This window comes from Sander lucioperca, chromosome 5, assembly GCF_008315115.2.
Source record: "Sander lucioperca isolate FBNREF2018 chromosome 5, SLUC_FBN_1.2, whole genome shotgun sequence".
NCBI lineage: Eukaryota > Metazoa > Chordata > Actinopteri > Perciformes > Percidae > Sander > Sander lucioperca.
Window position 1 is genome coordinate 7,713,180 of NC_050177.1, and position 22,055 is coordinate 7,735,234.

The 22,055-nt window shown below is 40.2% G+C and overlaps 1 protein-coding gene across 1 annotated transcript in view; it reads right to left on the reverse strand.

The window, feature by feature from the left end:
- Window positions 1-6,104: 6,104 nt before the first annotated feature.
- Window positions 6,105-22,055, reverse strand: part of LOC116047581 (extracellular calcium-sensing receptor-like) — a 79,353-nt gene continuing 63,402 nt past the window's right edge. Inside the window, exons 2-8 of the mRNA XM_031296469.1 lie at window positions 9,929-10,223; window positions 9,536-9,825; window positions 8,962-9,257; window positions 7,987-8,192; window positions 7,631-7,852; window positions 7,124-7,247; window positions 6,105-7,030 (exon numbers count right to left, since the gene is read on the reverse strand). Coding sequence (XP_031152329.1) covers window positions 6,132-7,030; window positions 7,124-7,247; window positions 7,631-7,852; window positions 7,987-8,192; window positions 8,962-9,257; window positions 9,536-9,825; window positions 9,929-10,223 — 2,332 coding nt within the window. The 3' untranslated portion in view covers window positions 6,105-6,131. The remainder of the gene's footprint in view (window positions 7,031-7,123; window positions 7,248-7,630; window positions 7,853-7,986; window positions 8,193-8,961; window positions 9,258-9,535; window positions 9,826-9,928; window positions 10,224-22,055) is intronic.

Genomic DNA, 22,055 nt, shown 5'->3' on the forward strand with positions numbered 1-22,055 from the left:
ACGGGAAGATGTTATGTGCGAATGTACGTTAGCAACAGTAGGCTAATTCACAAGTGTGCTATACTGTCATTCTGGTAAAGGCAAACGTCCCACTGTACTGCTGTTACGCAGATCACGGAGATCTGATTGAGTATCTATTTTACGGCACCGTAGTTAAAGGGGAACTATGCAGTTTGTTTAGCTTAATTTACCTTAACTGAACAGCTTCGGAGTCATTGGAATGGTTATATGACTTTTTTCGGGTTGAATGGTGGTCGTCTCGCTCCCTCCTAGCACCTGTGAGCGGAAAAACCACCCTTGCAACTTTCGGCCGGCGTCAGGAAGTATCGCGTGATATCAGGTCTCGCGATGTAATGAATTGCTTCTAGGCACTGTGCACATACGCCCATTCAGGAACCAGCTAACAAGGTAGCGATGGAGTTTTTCATACTATCGTCATGGCCAGTGACGGACTGGTAATCTGGCATTTGGGCAGATGCCAGAGGGGCCGCAGGCTCTCATGGGCCATTTGGGCCGGCCGGCCAATCAGAGAGCTGCATGATTGTCACAGCCATGCGGCCACTTAATTGTAAACAGCAGCTCATATAATTTCTCTCGGCCCCCTTTCAAGCATCAATAATAAAGTTCTTTGGCCAAACGATAACCAAATTTGCCGAAATCCTTCACACCTGGTAATAATGTAATCTGATCAGTATATATACCACATATGAGTCTCTCGATATCACAGTCATGGTTACCCTCTACCAGAGATGTTCACAAGTCATTTTTTGCAAGTCCAAGTCAAGTCTCAAGTCTTTGAGCTCGAGTCCAAGTCAAGTCTCAAGTCTTTGAGCTCGAGTTCAAGTCAAGTCTCAGGTCTTTTGCCATGAGTCCAAGTCAAGTCCAAGTCAAGTCTCAAGTCTCTGGCCATCTGATCTGTCCCTAACACTGTATTGTTAAATCTTATGAATTCAAAGCATGTCCTGTAGCTGTCACATCATATGGATACAACTATAAAGATACAATTTGCATGTTCCCAGCATTAGCACAACACTTTGCGATGGTTAGCTTGTTACCTGTGATGATATGTCCTAAATGTAATGTCTCTTTCACTCAAAAAAATGTCGAAGTGGAAATCAAGAGAAAAGTGGCAGCGCCACACCAGTTACAGAACAACATGCATTTCAGTGTCAGTCCAAATTACGCACAATAAGCAGTTTGAACTCACTGATGTAATGCCATTTACATTTTCTAAGTGTTAGTACGCTCAGTGAAACTGAGTCCAGCGCGAGGGAGACCCGACTCAGAGGAGGAGAGGTTAGTGAGGCCAGCGTCTCCACGGCAGGTGACAGTGCGCACGGATCCGCTGCGCCACACATGGATGAAATAATGAAATAGTAAATAGGGCTACAGTAACAGAAATATGTGCAGAATTAAGACAGTCAAGACGGCCCAGTGTTTGGTAGAGCGGGTAGTCTGTCCCCGGAAATGTCCCCGGTTTTCAGTGTGACTGACAGATCCGAAATTGGAATAAAAGAAAGAAAACATTGACCAAACACTAGAGTTGAGCCGGATACTCGGCTGAAACGAGTTTTTTAAACCGTCAGCTGGCTCTAAACAGATCTGAAAAACAGCGTCGGACTACTTGATCCATAGAACACAGCCCCCCCCCCCCCCTCTCTCTCTCTGTCTCTCTCTTACTCACTCACACACACTCACACACACACACACATACCTGGTGTGGAAATAAAAAATAAAAAAAGGACCAATAAAAAAAAAAATCACACTGATCATAAAAAAATTAAAAGTTAAAAAAAGAAGTTATGTTGAGTATGAAAACTCTTGTTCATTACATTTTACTTCATAATTGCAACCGCATGTGTTTTATTCATTGTTCTTGTTCTATATATAGTTTGTTTGTTATCGTGATCAAAACCATTGATCTGAAGCTCAATGCTGATGCTATCATGTAAATAGTTTTCTAATCAGCAATAAATATAACAATTTCTGATCAACCCATATCAATTGCATGCTTAAAATAACATACCGGTTAAAGCCCCGCCCATTTCAAGACAAACCGACCAACTTCTGGGTTAAATCCCACCCACTTCCGGGTTAGGCCCCGCCCAGTCCGAGTACAGATACAGATACAGATACAGATAATTCATATGGTTAATAGATACAGATACAGATACAGATAATGCTGTACTCGCTCATCCCTACCAAACACACCCTAAACGTGCATGTGCCCATATTTTACGATGCTAAAATTACTGTTTATTTACATGGAGTCTGGTGGGTTTAGCGAACGCAATTTCGCAAACTTTTTATGTTTAAAAAAAGGATCTTACTCTTTAACAGAAAGGTCGACCTCCTTAGAAATCCTTAGAATATTATAATATATTATATCTGAGCAGTGCTTAATTTGTAAAGTGGGAGGTCCCGGAGCGCAGAGGGGGGGTGGATCCGGCGACTCAAAACGGGGCTTGGAGGTAACGGAACCAAAACAAAAATTACACCTGCCTACGTAGCTTCTCTGACTCTGACTAAAACAGAAAAAAAGCCTAAACAACACTGTGTGTACATCAGGGCAATGTTTATTTTTATTTCAGAACGTGCACTGCATCGGTGCGAAATGTAAAAAAAATTAAAAATACACTGCAACGATCGTTTTCAAAAGCAGCAACTATCCATCGGACAATTAAAACATAAAACCCACATTCTTGATCGGCAGAAACGATTTTTGCTTGTTTGGGATCCAACTGGCCAGCGTATTTGAAAAAGTTAAGCAAACTTTGTTGTCTTTTTGACATTTTTATCCTCAACCAGCACAAGCGCTTGTGTCACTTGAAGTGCAGCGCCGCGCTGTTGAAGTGCCGATCCCCTCCCTCCGTCCCTCTCCCCCCTCTGTCTTACCCTGAAAATTCACCTCAAAACGCATTGAAAATGCAAACACAAGACTTTTGTGGAACTCCAATGGGGAATCAAGACTAACAAGACAGATAACAACATTGAACACTACACAAACAGTAGTTTATTTTTTTCATTTAGGCGACTAATTTTTCATAGTGACACAGGAGGTGCCGGATCCAATAAAAAAGGTTCCGGATCCAACGTCGGAGGTGCCGGAACATGTTCCGGCATGTTCCGGCTCAAATTAAGCCCTGTATCTGAGCCTGTCAGCAGCAAAACAAGCACTTTTATGAACGTAAATACAAGCTGGACAATTGTCCTTTTAACTTACATTGTAGCTTGTTTCACAGTTGCCAACTGCAGCGATCTCGTTTAATACTGGACCAATGTCAAATGAAAATATTTCCTCAATAGTTTTAATTGTATCTGATACTCAATGAGCTGTTGCAGAAACAAGCCCAGCGTGAAGCAATAAAGCAAAAGCTGTCAGATAAATGTAGTGCAGTAAACATTAACATTTCCCTCTGAGGTGTAGGGGAGTACAAGTATGAAGTAGCAGCAGGGGCGATTCTAGGATCAGACCTTTAGGGGGGCTCAGCCCCTAATGAGAATGGGACATGGATATAGTGCATGCTAAAGTGTTAATCTGCGCCATGAAATTACCAACTTCTTCACAAGCGTCTCCTGCTCTCCCACTGACAGATAGAGACTCAGCCCAAGGCATGAGTCTGGCACAACCTCCTCAACCAGAATCTAAGATTTCCAGATATTAGCTCCAGTTGCTGTGACAAATGGTTTGCGAGAACATTAACACTGAACTTACATGAAATGTTATCATATTTGCATTCTGCATAAATCTTTGCACACCCATTACTCTGTGAAATATCTCCCAAACTCTTCACTCAACACATGCATCGGTACAACAAGCGGTTCCCGGGGAATCCGGTTTTGAAATTGCAACAAAATTTCTACATGGTCTCCAACTTTGGGCCAAAATTATAATGTATTCTCATGTAAACTATTTATGTCAGCACAGACATTTTTGTAAATTGCTTAGCCAGTGTATCCCACCATAATAGTTACTATATTGCCAGATTCCAGACAATCCCACTTACTTAAATATATCCCACTTACAAATATGAATATATATTTCTACTGGTATGCTTCCTAATGACATTAATGCAAAAATATGAAGAAGAAACTATTCCACCTGTGTGTGCATGGTTAAAATTCTGAAGTGCAAAATAGTTCAGGCTACAGCACAAGTATTTCCATCCATAGATAAGAATAATCAAGTCTAACCTCTGAATTTCTTTTCAAAGTGCACCAGATTGATGCATTTAAACGTTAAAATATACAACATTTTCTTACAGGGGAGCATGCCCACGGACCCCCCTAGGTCCGTGGGCATGCTTTTTACAAAGATAAAAACGTTACCTGTTTGGGAGTATTTACGCTTCTGAGCTGAAAATGTCCCGGGATTTTGTCTCAGAAATCTGGTCACCTTACTGTTGGCTGACGTTGAAAAATGCTGCAAACTGACTGATTTGTTTTTAAAATCAAGTGCTAGCATTAGCGCTAATACTGCTAGCATGTTAGCGATCTGAGCCAGCACACCAGGGAGAAAGACAGGACAGTGAGGAATATGAGGAAGAGGAAGAACAAAATGAGCAAGAGGAGGATGAAGAGATAGACATGGATAACGAATCTATGGAACTAACCAACACAGAACAACAAGCCTGCTGTGGGTATGAATGTGAATTACCTGAAGCAACAGAGATGGACCAGGAGGGAGTGTAGGTACAGTAAGTTTGGCTACTTCAGAATATTATATTATTATGGAGCGGCTGGCTCTAATGATTTTTTTTTTTTTTTTATAAGTCTATGTTTTGGTGCAGTTGTTTATAGCATGGGAGTTTACGTTCACCATCACTGGGGCTATCAAAAGTGTGTGTTGCATCTTTCGTGCATCAAAAGTTCTATCTGCTAACTTTACAGCTGAAGCGTTCAAAGACTTTATTTGTCCATTGTTTATTTCTAAAGAAACACAACAATGTATAAAAGGCTCCATTACCTTGTATTTCACGTTATGGCTCCGTAGCAGACGCTTTTGTAAAAATAGGCTAACGATTGTGTCATAACCACGCGACTTACTGTCGCACAGTAGAGGGATTACCGTATAGTACAGGAGAAGCTCGCAGGCAATTTCGACTTACATTAGCTGTTTAAGTTTAATTACTAATGTTAACTAGCATTTTAGTTAGCAATAATTAGCCTGTTTCCATGTTATCTCCTTACATATACCTACGCTCTCCGTCTCTGCAATATTCGGAATGATGGAGATTTCTCTTGGCACAGCTACCAGAAGACTTACAACTTTCAGACAGGTTGCTCACGTCACATTTACGTCGTCTCTCTTAGTTGGAGGCTGCGCAGTAATGCTTGGCGCTCACTGGAAAAGTGCTTCTAATGGCCTTCACTGGTCTCCGGCCAGAGCAACGGGATCTGTTGGTCCATTCTATATACAGTCTATGCTTTAAGTGAATGTGGGTCAAGTTGTAATGTACAGCCCTACCAGAAGGCAGCAGCATAGCCATGGTAATACAGTATGTTTACAGAGGGCATTCGAATGTATGTCTAATTCGTTTCTATGTTAACTGTTAGCGCATATGCCAATAACTGCAAGTAATGATTTAATCAAAATGTTGAGACAGAACTCAGTACCACACATTTTTGTTATGCATTTTGACTTTATTTATTCACATTATTTTATATTTTCAGTTAAATGATGAAAGACTATTTCTAAAATTAGACATATTAAAAGGACATTCACAAAATTAAATTATAATTAGGAAAATATTTAAAGATGCAGTAGGTAAGACTTGTAAAACTAACTTTCTGTCATATTTGCTGAAACTGACCGTGTGTTCCAGTAGAACTACATTAGGCAGGTACTTTAAAAGAAATCCTCTGCTCATGCACACTCATTCATTCTCCCTTGTTGGGGGAGGGGCTTAGTAGACCGTTTGGGCTTCAGCAGAAAGGGGAGGAGGGACTGAGAAGTTGTCGATGTTCAAATTCTTTGGCTAAGTCCTGGATCTTCACAAACCTACAGCACCTTTAATGTAAAAACAAACTTGTGAATATAAATATGTAAATCCACAGCATAAGCTTTATACTGTTGTACTGCTGTATACTGTTGCCAACTTAACTATTTCCAAACCTCCGGAATTTTAGGATTAATTTTTGTTCATTAAATGTTTCTTGGTGTTCTTCTCTGGCTTAAACAATATAATGAAACACTTTGGCGTAAATATACACAGTATTAGTCCAAAACTGGAGGCTAGAATGGCAAATATCTCCACAGCCACAGTAAATTTCCCAGGAGAGCTGAGATATGCAGGAATGAAGGTGATCCAGACTGCACAGAATATCAGCATACTGAAGGTGATGAGCTTGGCTTCATTAAAATTATCAGGTAATTTCCGAGCTAGGACAGCTAACACAAAGCAAAAGACAGCCAGTAGGCCTATGTACCCAAGCACAGCCCAGAACCCAATAGGTGAGCCTAATGCACACTCCAGGATGATTCTCTCTTTGTATATGGTTAGGTTTTTCATAGGAAAAGGGGGACTAACAACCAACCAAATAGTACATATTAGGACTTGAATAAGCGTGAAAGACACTACAGTCATTCTTTGCTGTGGAGGCCCAAACCATTTCATGACATTACTACCTGGGAGTGTAGCTTTGAAGGCCATTAACACTACTATTGTTTTTCCAAGAACACAAGACATACAGAGGACGAAGGTGATCCCAAAAGCTGTGTGGCGCAGCATGCAGGACCACTCAGAGGGTGCTCCAATGAAAGTTAATGAACATAAGAAACATAGAGTCAGGGAGAAGAGCAGCAGGAAGCTCAGCTCAGAGTTGTTGGCCCTGACAATGGGGGATGTTCTGTGACGATAGAACACAGCCGCTGTTATAATGGCCAGGCAAGCGCCTCCAACTGAGAATGCAGCCAGGATGATTCCTAGGACCTCGTTGTAGGAAAGAAACTCTACAGGCTTGGGGAGACAAGTGTCTCTCTCTGCATTAGGCCAGAACTCCTTGGGGCAAGGAAAACAATCAGGGGAATCTGAAAAAAATAAAACAAAAAGGCCTTCTAGCAGTCATACTGTATATTGATCTTGTATAGTACATCGGCTTTGTATAGGAGATGAACAAATACCTGTAGCATTACTAATCTCTCCCTCAGGACACAGTATACAATCATAACAGCAGATGGGTTTTCCTTTTTGCAGCAATTTACGAGTTCCTGGAGGACAGCTGTCAGTGCACACTGACACAGGAACCTGGCACATAGAGAGAAACAAACTCATACATATTCATGTATGCCCTGAAGCTCTGAGGATTAAAAGATAGGTATTTATTTATTGAACTACATTGACACATTTACATATTTATTTTACATTTACTTATATATTTATTGCCTCATTTATTTATTTTAGGATGTATTCTATAGCCATATTAATTTATTTATGAATGTATTAATTTATTTAATATTGAATACACTAATTCTGAAGTAGATTACATTGTCAGTAGCCTACTGGTTACAAGCAGGCTCGGTAGTGATTGGAGGAACAGTTACAGTGAACAAAAATGTGTTCAATGTACACATATCAGACCCTACAAGATCACCATATTTATGTAAAAGTATTGCTTTTGGGCTGCTTACTTGTGTGCCACCATCCACCCAGGTGAGGTTTCTGTTTATTTGGAACTTCTGGCCCACTGGCAGTGATGCATCGTATTGCCCTACTGTCACCAACTCAATGCTGCCACTCTCACTTTTTTGCCAGTTAACCAGTTCGTATCTGGCCACAGGATCACCGTTGGCATCAAATGACACATCATAACCATTTCGGGAAAAATTTACTTTTTTCAGCTGAGTAAGAACCTGTAAAGATGAAATAAAGGAAAACAGTGAGGGAGAGCAAGGAAATAACATCAAATAAAACAAATATTTTATGTCAGAAAAGGTACATTATGGCAAAAAAAAGGAATTGGCGTTTTCACTTATGTTCAACTGACCTCTTTGGACTCTATCCTAGTGAATTTGTCACACTGAGTTGTAGAATTTGTTTCCTGACACAATGCTTTGTGAATGGCATGAGCTATTGCATAAACAGCCTTGTATACCATGTTAGTGATCCGGAGCTGAGATGTGTCAGTGTACGGGCTCTGGAGCGTCTTTATGTCTTCAGTTCCATCACATAATCTTTTGTCTACGGCTGCACCTAAAACACATGACAAAGGCTTTGACAATAATATGTGATATTACATTATTATTCTTCCCTATGTGTTTATTATTAGTCTACCTCCAGCAGGAGGGTTATGTTTTTGGTTCAGTTTGTTTGTCTGTTTGTCAACAGGAGTACGGAAAACAACAGGCCTGCTTTTCATGAAACTTGGTAGAAGGTTGTATCATGAGCCAAGGAAAACCCCATTAAATTGTTGATCAGATCCGAGTCACGGGGCAGATACGCTAATTAGTTTTCTCTTTTGTTAACATTGCGAGAAATGGTGGTCTGCATTCTCCAAGCATCCTTCTAGTTGGCTTTGATTTATTTTAGTTTTTTTAACCTGCTAACTGTGCCTTGCAGAAATCCATATATCTACATTGTTCTAATTAATTAGTAAATTATTATTATACAATACATTTCAAAGCACTGTTTTGCAGATATGCCTTTTGGTTTTTAAATTGTTACTGTTTCAGTTTGTAGCAGGACATATTTTAGTGTTTTTTTTATCTTTATTTATGCTAGCTCATGTCAACACAAATCAGTCATCAGACATTTAAAAAAGGCAACAAATTAATTTAATTAAATACTGAGATGATCAGCCTAACGTGTTTAAAATAAATGAAATGATCTGATATCACGGACAGTATGATAGCCTTAATAGAACTAGAAACACAGGAAGCTCCACTCAAACAATAAAAAACAAAACAAAAAAAACACGACCACAAGGACACAACTATGTTAAACATAAGTAAAAATGTCTCACTTTTTCCCAGCCTGCAGTTGAATGCATCCTCCCAGAACTCAGTAAGCACTGGAGAGGCAGCCACTTTAGAAGGAGAGAGATCCAGCAAGAAGTCTCTCAGACCTGGGATAACAGATTTCTGAATGCCAAATCCGATGGCTCCAGCACAGAAGCTGAAACTCAGCATGTCTGGGGCGGTTACCCAGGATTCACTGCCTATCCACTGGCGAGGTGGAAAAGGCTCAAGTGACAGCTCTTCCAGCAGGATCCTCAGGTCTACAGGGGATGTAAATGCCACAACAACCATAGCTGTTGACCTGGAGAGACATTTAAAATAAATACTGTATACGTTTTAAAATATATATCAAGAAAGTAAACACAAACAAACATGAGATAGCCTATATGACACTTTAGCAGGTTATTTGGTCTGACTGACCATTTTTATAACACTATCAGTAATACATAAATGTGATAAAAAAAGAAACATTTCCAATTTGCCACTGAACATAAAAAAATCGTCCATCTTACATTTACAGAACATTTTTGTTCTGCTTTTGTGTGCAGAAGGTCAGTGTCAACAAAGGGAACATCATACCTGCGGATAACGTCAGCTACTCTCTGGATCCTGCTACGTGGGTGGGTCCGATAGAAAGATTCAGAGTATTCCACACAGATCCCCTCTCTGTATGCTGCGTCCAGAAAAGATGCCATACCATTATTGCCATAATCCGAATCTGACCGGACAGCACCTATCCAAGTCCAGCCAAAGTGTTTTACCAGCTTGGCCAGCGCGTCAGCCTGGAACTGATCACTAGGGACTGTTCTGAAGAAATTTGGGTACTGCTGCTTATCGGACAGACATGCACAAGTGGCAAAGTAGCTCACCTGAAGGAAAAGAACAGGGTAGATATTAACAGGACACACAAAAAAATCAGCACTACATGGTCTCTATTCCAATTTTTTTTCTCCAGAAATTCTAAATATTTACTTGAGGAATGTTAAAGGGCCCGATGATGCGCGACATGCTGATGGATGGCGTGGACTCAGACTCACCAACGACAGCCATCACCATACCAGATTGTGAGCAATTGTCGCTGGTGTAAAACACCGGGTCCAGGCCATTTGAAAGCTGGAATGCCACATGCACCGCCACGGGCACTGAGCCGCACGCGTCATAGATGTGATAACCGAGTTTGATTCCCGGCAGCAGCTCCGTGCTGTTGTTTATCTCCTCGATGGCGAAGATCATTGCGCGTGAGAAGCGCAGTTCACGGGTGTTAATGCTGCACACAGACACTCAAGTCTCTTAATCAAGGACAATCCCAACTTAAAGAAAAATAGTTGTTATAACAAAGGTAAATTGCAATTCATAGTTATTGACAATGCCTGATAGCTGCCCATATGTGAACAAAATATTGTACAGGCATCAAAGATTGCCTGAACACCAAAAAAGACTAAGCATGAGTAAAAAATGTACAAGAATCAGTTGCACAGTTAAAAAATAGTTATAGTCAATAGTATTAATTTGTTTGTATCTTAAATACAAATACATTTTCAGATAATAATTAAAAATGCTTTTTTGATATCAAACTCAAATTTGTAAATGTGCGAATATAATACCTGCAATATATATGACTAAATACTGAATTGGCACTTTATGTGAAATATAGTTTTTTTTTGTTGTTCAGTCCAACACAAAACCTGCAACACAATTGTAAGCACATGATACAAATCACAACAATTCTTTCGCCACACAGTCTAACATCCTCTTATCCCCCACTTCTCCCTCTTACTAACCTGGTACATCTTAGTGGCTCAGGCATGGTGGTGTAGTTATGCTTCACTGTGTGCATGTAGTGGTGTATAGAGAAAACACCACCAATAACATAGTCACCATCCATTGAGAACACAGGGAGACGAGTGGTACCCTGGAGCTTACATTTCACTAATGAAGCCTGAGTGCTGACCCCAGCACCAATCCTATCCTCTGTAAGCCCAGTCCTTTGTTTAACATCATCCTCAGAACCATTCAAGGCAAGAGCTGAGTTCAGCTCACACAAACCCAGAGACAGGATCAGGCCAATACAGAGAGTGGAGATCTCCATCCCTCAACTGTGAGCATGTGGGCATGTGTGTTTTATAGATTTTCAGACCAAACCTTCCCTCCTTCTACTCTACGTCAGTTTACTTTACATCAGAGAGAGGATGGCCTTATCCAGTCCTACCGTTTCATCTATTTGGCTTTGATTTAACTTATATTAGAATTAAGCCTAACAAATGCACACCTTCAATCCCATTTAAAAAAATGCAGATACAGAAATAATTTTTAAAAGAAAATTATTTCATAATAAATGAAAGTTTCTGTTGTGAATTTAGACTTAATTTATTCACTTAATTTTTTATATTTTCATATTTTCAGCCCATGACGAAAGAATATTTATAAAATACAACGTCAACATTAAAAGGACGTAAAAATATTAAATGCAAAAATAACCTATTTTAGACAACAAGGTGAAGACTTAGTTGGATGTGCACAGCATACATACTGTATGTTGCCATCTTAACTATTTCCAAACCTCAGATGTCTTAGGATTGATTTTTGTTCATTAAATGTTTCTTGGTGTTCTTCTCTGGCTTAACCATTATGATAAAACACACAGCAAATATACACAGTATTAGTCCGAAACTGGAGGCCAGAATGGCAAATATCTCCACAGCCACAGTAGTCAGGGAGAAGAGCAGCAGGAAGCTCAGCTCAGAGTTGTTGGCCCTGACAATTGGGGATGTCCTGTGACGATTGAACACAGCCGCTGTTATAATGGCCAGACAGGCACCACCAACTGAGAATGTAGCCAGGATGATTCCTAGGACCTCGTTGTAGGAAGTAAACTCTACAGGCTTGGGGAGACATGTGTCTCTCTCTGCAATAGGCCAGAACTCCTTGGGGCAAGGGAAACATTCAGTGAAATCTGAAAAAGAGGGCTTTTAGCAGACATAATTAGTGCCTGAGCACTAACAACGTCGGTCAGCGAAGGCACTATTGAAATTGTTCTGTTTATTATTCTTAACTTAAATAAATCACAATTTTGAGGGGCTATACGTGCTCAGAAAGTTATGAAACTTTGCACACTCATCATACGTGGTCTCGAGCTTGGCAAATCAGCTCTATAGTGCCCCCTACAAAATTACAAAAAAGTAGCCCCCACAGTGCATTTCACCTTAATGTATGGAAATGTATGATGTCCAGACTTACAAAAAAACCTCTTAAAGCCATGCACTAAACCCAACAGGAAATCAGCCATTTTGAATAACAATTAATTTTTTTGGACATCTTTGACCATTTGCAGGCATTGTACTTTAAGAAACTCCTCCTACATTTTGAAGAATGTGAGATTTCATTAAACATATTTGTCGTGTTGACACAGCAAATTTCGATATTACCTAATAAAACATGAAGTTGTTGTAACTTGAATGTACATTGTCCAATCTGCCCCAATTTTGTCATGCATGATGACAGTCCAGGCCTAAAGATAGCTACATTGGTTTCGCACTTGGGAGTAGTACATTGGTTCAATAGTGCCCCATAAAATTACAAAGAAGCAGCCCCTGCAGTACGCTTCACCTAGATTAGGGATGTTCCGATCGCAAGTATTGGATCGGAGCCGATATGGGCATTTTTTAACTGATAGGGGATCGGCATTTACCCCAATTACCTTGCTCCGTTCAGCTCGCCTTCATAATGTGCGTTTATTATGCCTAGTTAACCTCTTACCGGCAATTTCCACTGGATGCGGAACGTCTCCGGAACGTCGACGGAGTCATTAGGTTTCCATTAAAGTCAATGTGTGTATTTCCACTGACTGCAGAACGTCTGCGTCCCTACTCCGTCCCAGTTCCGTCAGTCCGCAGCCCTCCGGAGCAGATACGCAGAGCTTCTATTTTTGACAGACGACGGAGAGCTCCGCAGCACTTCAGCACAATTCAGATTGTGCGGGACAGGAAGTCGAGCACAGAAACAAAATAAAACATCCGGTAACTTTTCAAAATAAAATACACCGTGCTCACGGCAGGTCATATTTCCCTGCACTACACCTTGAAAACACAGCTCAGAGTTGTTTCCCCTCTACTCCTCTGGATGGAAAGAAACTGTTGTTGGTTTTGTGGTTCTGTTTATAGAAACTACATCCTGTTATATCGTGCGAACATACGTGAATTCGCGAGATCTCGTGGTCGGCCGCAGCCGTTATGCAACAAATCCGGACCTGGTGGGTATTGACGGACGGCGGAGCACGCAGCCGTTCCGCAGCGGAGCCGGTTCCGCAGCGGAGCCGGTCCGCAGACGTTCTGCATCCTGTGGAAATCCACGGTTAAGGTTCACTGTACCATGGATGGCACACCTTGTGGCTGTGGCGTCGCTGTAACCTCCACTCATAAACGTTTTTTTTTTTTAACTTTAAAGCATTAAATCTTCAAAACATACAGCCATGCGACACACCAATTGAAAGCTTAGTCTCTCATGATTCAATTAAGCCCACACACAAAGTATAAGATGATTTATAGCAGTTATACAACTGCTACAAAGTTATGGAAAATAAAACAATACAGCGTAAACTGCGCAGCTAGTGTCTAGTGCATCCATACATTTTTCCTCGCGGGGATTTTTTGCCCAAAACCGTTTTTTTCTTAAATCCCCAAGAGTCCAAGGAAATGGAATATCCAAGCCATTATATCCAAAACGAGCTGCCTCACAATCTTGACGTTTCTGGCCGAATCACAACGGAAAATCGCTAAACTGTTTTTCATTTCCGCACATGTATTGCGTCCTCGCTTCTCTCCTGAGGGTCCTAGCAACTCGAGGGAACCCTGTCACTGTATTCTCTGAGTTCTAAGGTTTTCACAGACACCTGGTATAAGCCAATCGGTAGAGGTTTGCCTGTGATACACCAATGGGAAGCTGAAAACTCATCTGACGCGATGTGAGCCCACGTGCACTCGAGCGACATTTGCTCGGACCAGTTAGATTTAAATTCTATAAGACCCATCTACATTTTTAGCCAATGAGCAGACAAGTCGATAGACACCAAATTTGCCAGTGAAATTTTAACCCTGTACTGGCTGGAGCTGTGTCAAAGCAAAAACAGGGCCTCTGTAAGCATATCACATCCTGTGCAATTTATAATGACTTATTTCTATATATTTATGTATATAGTTATTTCAAATATGTGTATGATTGATGTGGGTGTGTTTGTGTATTTGAGAAGTGTTTTATTTTGTACTTTATTGCATTTATTCCATTTTTGAGTCTTTTGGCTTCTTTTTTCTGTAGTAAGCTGAGACATGTGGCTAATGCCCTGTGTTGTCTGTATCTCACTAGATGTGTTTACAGCAGTGTATTTTAATAATTGTACAGATGTATGACTTGGACGGAAATAAAAACCCTCCATTCTAGCCTCTGTAACTCTGTGTCAGTAAGGCCTAGAATCACTCTGACACTTGTAACAAAAACTTGAGAGTGTTTCCTTTCCAATGATATCACATTCCTGAGTGTCAAAGTATATGGGAGCTGTACCAATTTTAATTTGGGTATGACGTTTAGACCAAAAAGCTTGAAAATTCAAGCGTTTCCTAAGAGGTTAAATAACTCTGGATTTGGCTATTAGTGCATGTTACAACTTTAAAACACAATGATTTAAATAAGGACTATTTAAGTGTTCGGACTGGTGAGTTGATGTACCACAAAAACAACTATCCGCTGATATATAGACATATCTTTCGCCATTTAAAGTATATGGGAATGTGCAGAATTGTGAGGATGGTCGCTTTAGAGTGACATCAGAATCGCATGAATTCCGATCTTTACGGAAAAGGATTAGGGCCGCTGGTGAAAAATGTATTTGAGTTCTGACTTAATTCTCAGAATTCTGACTTTAAACTGAGAATTCTGACTTTATTCTCAGAATTCTGAGAATGAAGTCAGAATTCTGACTTTAAAGTCAGAAGTATGGGTACCTGTAAGGGACCAATGAGAGGGAGTAACTTCGCATGATGTAGCCAGAGAACCACACACTGAACATGTCGGATTTAAGTGAGTTTTTGCGTAGTCGAGTGGTCCCAGATGAAGCAATTTCATTACTGGAAGAACAAAAGGTAAGTAAAAAAGAATTATACGTTGGTGTGGTGCCTGGTATTTGTAAAAACTACGGAAATGCTGCTGATATGAAATGCACACACAAGTTAGCTAGCAATTTTAGCATGTTTTTAAGCTAATTGCATGTTTCTGACGTCCAGTGTCTGCTGATGAGACACTCGTTTTTAGTATGAAACTACGTTCTTTAGTGTTTTTAATGTTTTAACGACCGTGTTTTGTGAAGTAGACGGCCTCGGTGATAATTTGGCTTCCTGAACAGTCTACACCGAAAGAATCCTAAAAACAAACTGATCACCTAACGTTAATATGAGCAACAGCTCAGCTGTAACAGGTAAGCACATAGCAGGCTGCACACCGGCTGCTAACGTTAGATTATTTCAGACTAGTGCTGTCAGAACGCAAACCCATTTTAACGGCGTCAATTTTTTTATCGCGAGATTAACGTTCTTTTTGGCCTAGCAAACTGTAGTTTTTTTCACATGCTGTTGCAACAACTAGTAACATTAGAAAAACTACAACACCACACCGGATCTAGCTAGACCGGAAACAAAACAACAGGCACGCTGCACACACTTGTTTGGGCTTGCAAGCCGGCCAAAGAGTAGTACATACCTGTAAACTAGTTGCTTTTAGACAAAAATCGCCGTTTCGAATGGGGTCCGAGACCCGGAGCTAATACGGCACTGGTGCCTTAACGACCGTTATCTACCGGACCGAATAGTAACACGGATTTCGGTGCCTTATTTAGGTGCCACTTAAATGCCTGCGCTTCTCTCTGATGCTCTGAAAACGCACGTTAGAGGGAACTGAAACATCGCCGCACCGGACACTAAGTTAACACTACACTTAGCAGCAAGTAACGTTAGCCTACCGTTAGCTAGCAGCTGGAGTAAACACGGTTAATGTGCTAACAGCTAAATGGTGTAAAGTGTGACTGTATTTCACTGTAGAGGATTCTAACACCAGACTGTAGCTGCCGTTGTCTGAAAAACAACACAGACTCAGCCTCACCTCGCCAGCCTCGTGGTGCATTCAAAGTTGTTGCAAAATACCCTTTTCCCATCCAGTGGTTGTTTTTGCCGTTTTGTGCACTTTTTTTTTTTTAGATCAACTTTATATTGTTTTATATTTTTGAACATACAGAACAGACAAATAAAATTGAACAAGGTGCTATTTTTTAAAATATATATATATATATATATATATATATATATATCTTTCGGTTCAGGCGATGAGAAAAAATAATGGGAAAAAAAGAAATCAAGGGACATTTAGAATAGATAAAAATGTGCGATTAATTGCGATTAATTGCGAGTTAACTATGACATTAATGCGATTAATCACGATTAAATATTTTAATCGTTTGACAGCACTATTTCAGACACAGTTTTCTTTGTTCACAAAGGCATTATCGGGGGGGAAATTATTATATGCACTTACAAAGTAACATTAGCGCCTGACTAAAACTAACCAGCTGAATAGCCAGCCAGTGAACATAACAGCGTGAGACTTAGCGCTTGTTCTATTCAACGCTCAGTTCAGTTTGTCATTATATATTTGCTATGCTTCACAAGTAAATGCGTGTTAACATGATGAGGGCCAGTGCCAATTTGTTCCTGGTGATAAGGCCGAGATTTCGGCGCCAGGTCCCTACGCCGACTCGTCCCCAGCGAACAGGGTTTTCGATGTTATGATGCTTCATCCATAGACTGTATAAAACAATGGCCAAAGCTAACAAAGCGGTCTCCGCGCTGCGATCGAGTTGCAAAGTCAACAAACACCTCAAACTATTCCTCGTTTGTAACATTAGGTACGGAAACACTTTAGAAATGAGTATGCCACACATTATCACAAGTTAATTCATCCACCAATTAAACTGGGCTGTGGACAAATAGAAGTTAAATTAAGCAAATAAAGGAGTATGACAAGGAGTGTACGAAGTTACTGGCAGACATTGTATGATTTCAAGTTTATATAAATATATGCACAGGTATTTTACTCAGAATAAATTAACCTGTCAATTTGCTTTTGAACCATTGTATTTAAAATGATTGAGCTTCATTCCTCCCAATTCCCCTAGATCTGGTAAGTCTTGTCTAGTTATATTTAATATATAAATATATATATATATATATATATATATATATAATTGCCCTCTTCAATTACTGCAAAAGTAAAAAGCCCATCTCAAAGCGAAAACAAGGGCTTTTAGAAAAACTTTTTGAGAAAATGAAAGTCAGAAAGGAAGGCACCAGGGAAAACATATCACATGCTGACACAAGAAGAACACAGACAAAGAAGCTAAAAACAACACGAAATGTAGAGATAGGATGGATTCACAGTGACGGTCACATAGCCAAACAGGTGAGGGCAAAGCAGGGAGGTGGCACCAGAAAAATTCAATTGGCTGTTAATGCTGGATTAAAAGACATCCTTCAAGAAGGAAATAAACTTTTTTTCCCCAATGGAATATCTCCTAAAGGACCAGAATCAGATTTTGAGTTTGAGGTGTGGGACTTCAATTAGAACCACCTTACTGTTGACACTTGCCTGTCCATTGGCACTATGTATGAGACTGCAAGGCTCATAATGTTGCGCTTTTACATTGCAACAAAGCCAAAAGATCTTGAAGATGATGCCAGCGAGACATCTGAAGTCATTCTTGTCTCTGCACACAGTGGCAATGAAATCAATACAGCAGAAATACAAGTGGGAGAGGTCATGCTTGGTTTTGATGGAGTCCAGTCTTCTTTAAATGTGTCTGTGGACTCTGAAATTACCTTTGGTCCCATTTACAGCACTGAAGAAGACACAGAGAACACATTGATCTATGAGGGTTTTCCTATGCCCACCAGTCCAGCTCGTCCAGAGGATGTGATAATGATCACCATACATCATGCTAACACTTTAAATGACATGATTACAGCTTTCTCAGATGAAGAGATTTTGAACAAAGCACTGAATGTGAGACGCATACTTCCAGACAACAAAGAAGAAGCAGGCAGTGGATCTGGGGTATTGAGAGATGTTCTCAGCTGCTTCTGGCAGGAATTCTATGATCGATGTACACTTGGTAAGTGCCCTTCATTCGCCATGACTTCCCTGCTGAAACATGAAAGGGAATTGGCAGAATCCTTGTGAAAGGTTACCAAGATTGTCAATATTTGCCAAACAAACTTGCACTCCCCTTCCTTGAACAGGTGCTTTTCAACAATGTGTATAGTGATCTTAAAGCACATTTTCTGCAGTTTGTGAGCAGCCAAGAACGTGAGGTTTTGATGCAAGCGATGAGTAATTTGTCCGCAGTTGACTCTGATGATCTTGTGGAAGTTCTAGACAGCTATGACTGTAGAAGGAGAATCACAGGGGAGACTCTTCCTACAATAGTTGATGAAATATCGCACAAAGAACTTGTGCAAAAACCCATGTTTGTTATTGACTGCTGGAGGGAGATCACCCATCATCATCATCTCTCTCTCAGTCCAGAAGCACTGACCAAGTTGTCCTCTGACCTGCAACCAACCACAAAAAAGGTCTGCAAGCTGCTGAAATTTGACGTTGATTTGACTACAAAACAGAAAGTCATAAATCATCTGAAAAGATTCATCAGAGAGCTGATGAAAGTAAACTTCAGAAATTCCTGCGGTTCTGCACTGGATCTGATCTCATACTTACAGACAGTATCTATTGTGGAATTTGAAGAAATGACAGAGTTCACAAGAAGACCTGTTGGGCACACGTGTGGGAAGATTCTGCATATATCTGACAGCTATGAGAACTTCCCAGACTTACGCTCAGAATTTAATACAGTTCTTGAAAGCAATGTCTGGGTAATGGACATTGTTTAGATTGACAAAACCAATCCAACAACAAGCCACTGTTAAGACTTTTCACATTTGTACTAATGCAGGATTTCAAGGATAGAAATGCAAGGAAGTATGAGGAATAGATACTTAAGACACACTGTATAATAAGCACTTCAGCATGACCCTTAATAGTCAGAGACAACTTACTTCAGCTGTGCAGAAGGAAGCCCAGCTTTTGCTACAAAAACTATATTATCCTTAGTTTCATGTGTTTTGGTGGTGCATTCACATACCACAAAAAACTGTCATACTGACCATTACCAAAGCCAGATTCATCTCCACCAGATCAAGTTATCCAGGGGCCTGTTGCACAAAAGTAGAATGAAGAAATCCAGGATAACTGAAAAAGTGCAGCTTGTTTGCCGAGCCAGGATGAGAAGGTGAAGCTATGTCAAGCCAGGTGTAGATAGCTGGGATAAGTGCACGTCCACGGCTTTCTTAAATAGACCACGGTATCGATCACAGATTTACTGATGCAGAAATGGAGAAGACGCGTGCGGCTTATGTTTAACCCACTGAGCAACAGCTGTTAATGGAAAATTACGAGGAGGTGAAACATATAATATGCAAAAAGGGAAATACGGCTGTTGTTATCAGACAGAGAGAAAAAGCCCAGCAGACAAAACAGCCGACTGAATGCATAAGGATTTAAAAAGTTCTACTTAGGGCCTACTAGTCACTCCACATTTTTACGAAGTTTTAATTGCTTTTAATATGCTTGTTTTGTGTTGGTTTTATTGCTGTATCTGTTTTTATGTGCTAAATGTGCTGGTTTTACTGTAACGTGTCTTTGAGTAGCCTGTAAAGCACTATATAAATAAAATGTTTTATTATTTAGCCTACTTTGCCTTAAAAGTGAGCAGAGGGAATTCATGTTCCTCAGGCAATTTACCCTAAGGACTAGGCTTAATTTCAAACCCTTATTCATAATGAGAGAATTGTCAGGGTTTTGGTATTTTGTGGTGTGTATTATTTTTGTAGTCGGTTTCTGTTCTGTATTGTGCTTGTTTCCTGTTTTATTTTGTAGTCTGTCTTGTCTCCCTTGTCTTGTCTAGCTTTCTTCCTGTCTTTGTTTGTTTCCCGCCTTTTTTGATTTGTTCCACCTGTTGTGTCACCTGCCTCTCGTTCCCTCGTTACCTTGTGTATTTAGCCTCTCTGTTTTCCCTTGTCTCTCGTCGGATCATTGTTTGTGTCTGGTTTTGTTCCTGTCAGCACGTCGTAGCCTGTTCTGTTGTTTTCTGCCTGCTCCATTTTTGGACCGCCTTTGGTTTGCTCCTGTTTTTGTGTTAATAAATCCTCGTGCTCATTACTCCTTCGCCTGCTCTCTGCATTTGGGTCCACCATCCTCGCTAACCATGACAAGAATATGTTTTACAACCATATCCACAAATCTCTATAAGCTATAATTCTAAATATCTTTCTACAATTAATGTTCATACAGAACAAACATGACTAGACAAAAACTAGAAAAAGAAGTAAGTGACTTCAATACACACTGTAAGCATATCTGTAAAACAATATAGCCTATTATTCATGTTCTTTTCTCACTCCCAAGCTCCAAGATGCGTGACAGCACCAAAATAAAAAGATTAAGAAGCTTTGTGGCATTCCAGCACATTCTCACTCCCATCTCGTAAAATACGGATGTTTGGTCAGGTGCCATTGTCGTCGTTATTGACGCTAAAAGTCTCCTTTAGAGTCCGCTGCACGGTGTGGATCCCCCTGCCTCCCCCCGCCTCTCCATGTTGCACGGGGAAAATTCTCGGGGAGAGCAGCGGAGGAAAAGCCCATTTCCTCCGCATTGTCCCATTTTATCTCCGGTGCATGTGCAACCATTTCTTACCATCCAAACAACTGCAATAGTAGGATTTAAATCAAACTTGTGACCGCAATAGTGACAAGTAATGCATGTTAATAAAAATAAAGCAGAACACATTCAGAAGACAACGGAATAACTGTTAAACACGTTTATTTCGGATCAGAACAGCAGCTGATTTAACACACACATCAGACTCCAGGATTACTCTTAGCCTGGCTGTTAGCTGCAAAGAATAAATCTCCATGGTTACTTGGCTTGGTTTAATTCAACCTGCGTTTGTGCAACCAAATCAAAGCTAAATTCATCCAGGATAACTTGAATATCCCGGCTTAATCCCTTATCCTGGTTTTGTGCAACAGGCCCCTGTTGTACAACAAAAACCTTCTTGCTGGACAGAAACATGTTTTGTTTGTTTAATTGAGGTTAAGGATTCCATTCCAACAGCAGCAACAACTGTGGCATGCTTCATCACTGCTTCATCACAAAATAATGACCCATGTGAAAGTTGTGTGTAAACAACCATTTCATTTCAGCCAAAAGTGTAGCCAAGTCACATCTGACTATTGGCTGGAATGTCATGTTGGACCAGCAAGCGCATTGTTCTAGTCAGACTAGTTCATCTAGACCAATTTTTTTAAAGTCTGAACTAATTACAACCATACATAATCTAAAAGTAAGGCTGGTAGTTTTTCAACACTATTGTTAATTTCCCAGTCTGTACAGCTTTACCCATGGGTTTTGCATTAGCCTTGTTTGCAAAATGTTGCATTATATGTCTTTGCTGGATTCAATTGAATTCAGGTCTTTAAAGTTTAAATACTTGCTGATTATTGTTAAAATACCACTTCCTAGTTAGTGAAAGCAAGTCTGAAGTGTATGTTTTCTTGGATGTCATATTGTCTTGATACCACGCCTTGTTACAGTTTTTCTCAATTGTTTACACACAAATACTGGTACTTGAGACACAGTGACCACAACATGTAACTCATGCACCAACCCCCTGAACCAATTCTGCTAAACTACAAGCACAAGCCCTGCTTTACACTGAAATTGCAGTTCTAAAACACACTTTTTTCAAAACACTACACACAATTCTCTGCATTTGGCACAATTTTCAGGAAGAAAATCTCTTGTTTTCACAAGGAACACACTGCCATTCAAATATGCACAGACTCATCACATGGGCAAACACCTGTAACACAATTTTACAATTAGCAATCAGAGCTTTAGTATAAAAGGGCAACAGGTGAGCTATTCTGTTTTGGAGAATTCTTTTTTGCCT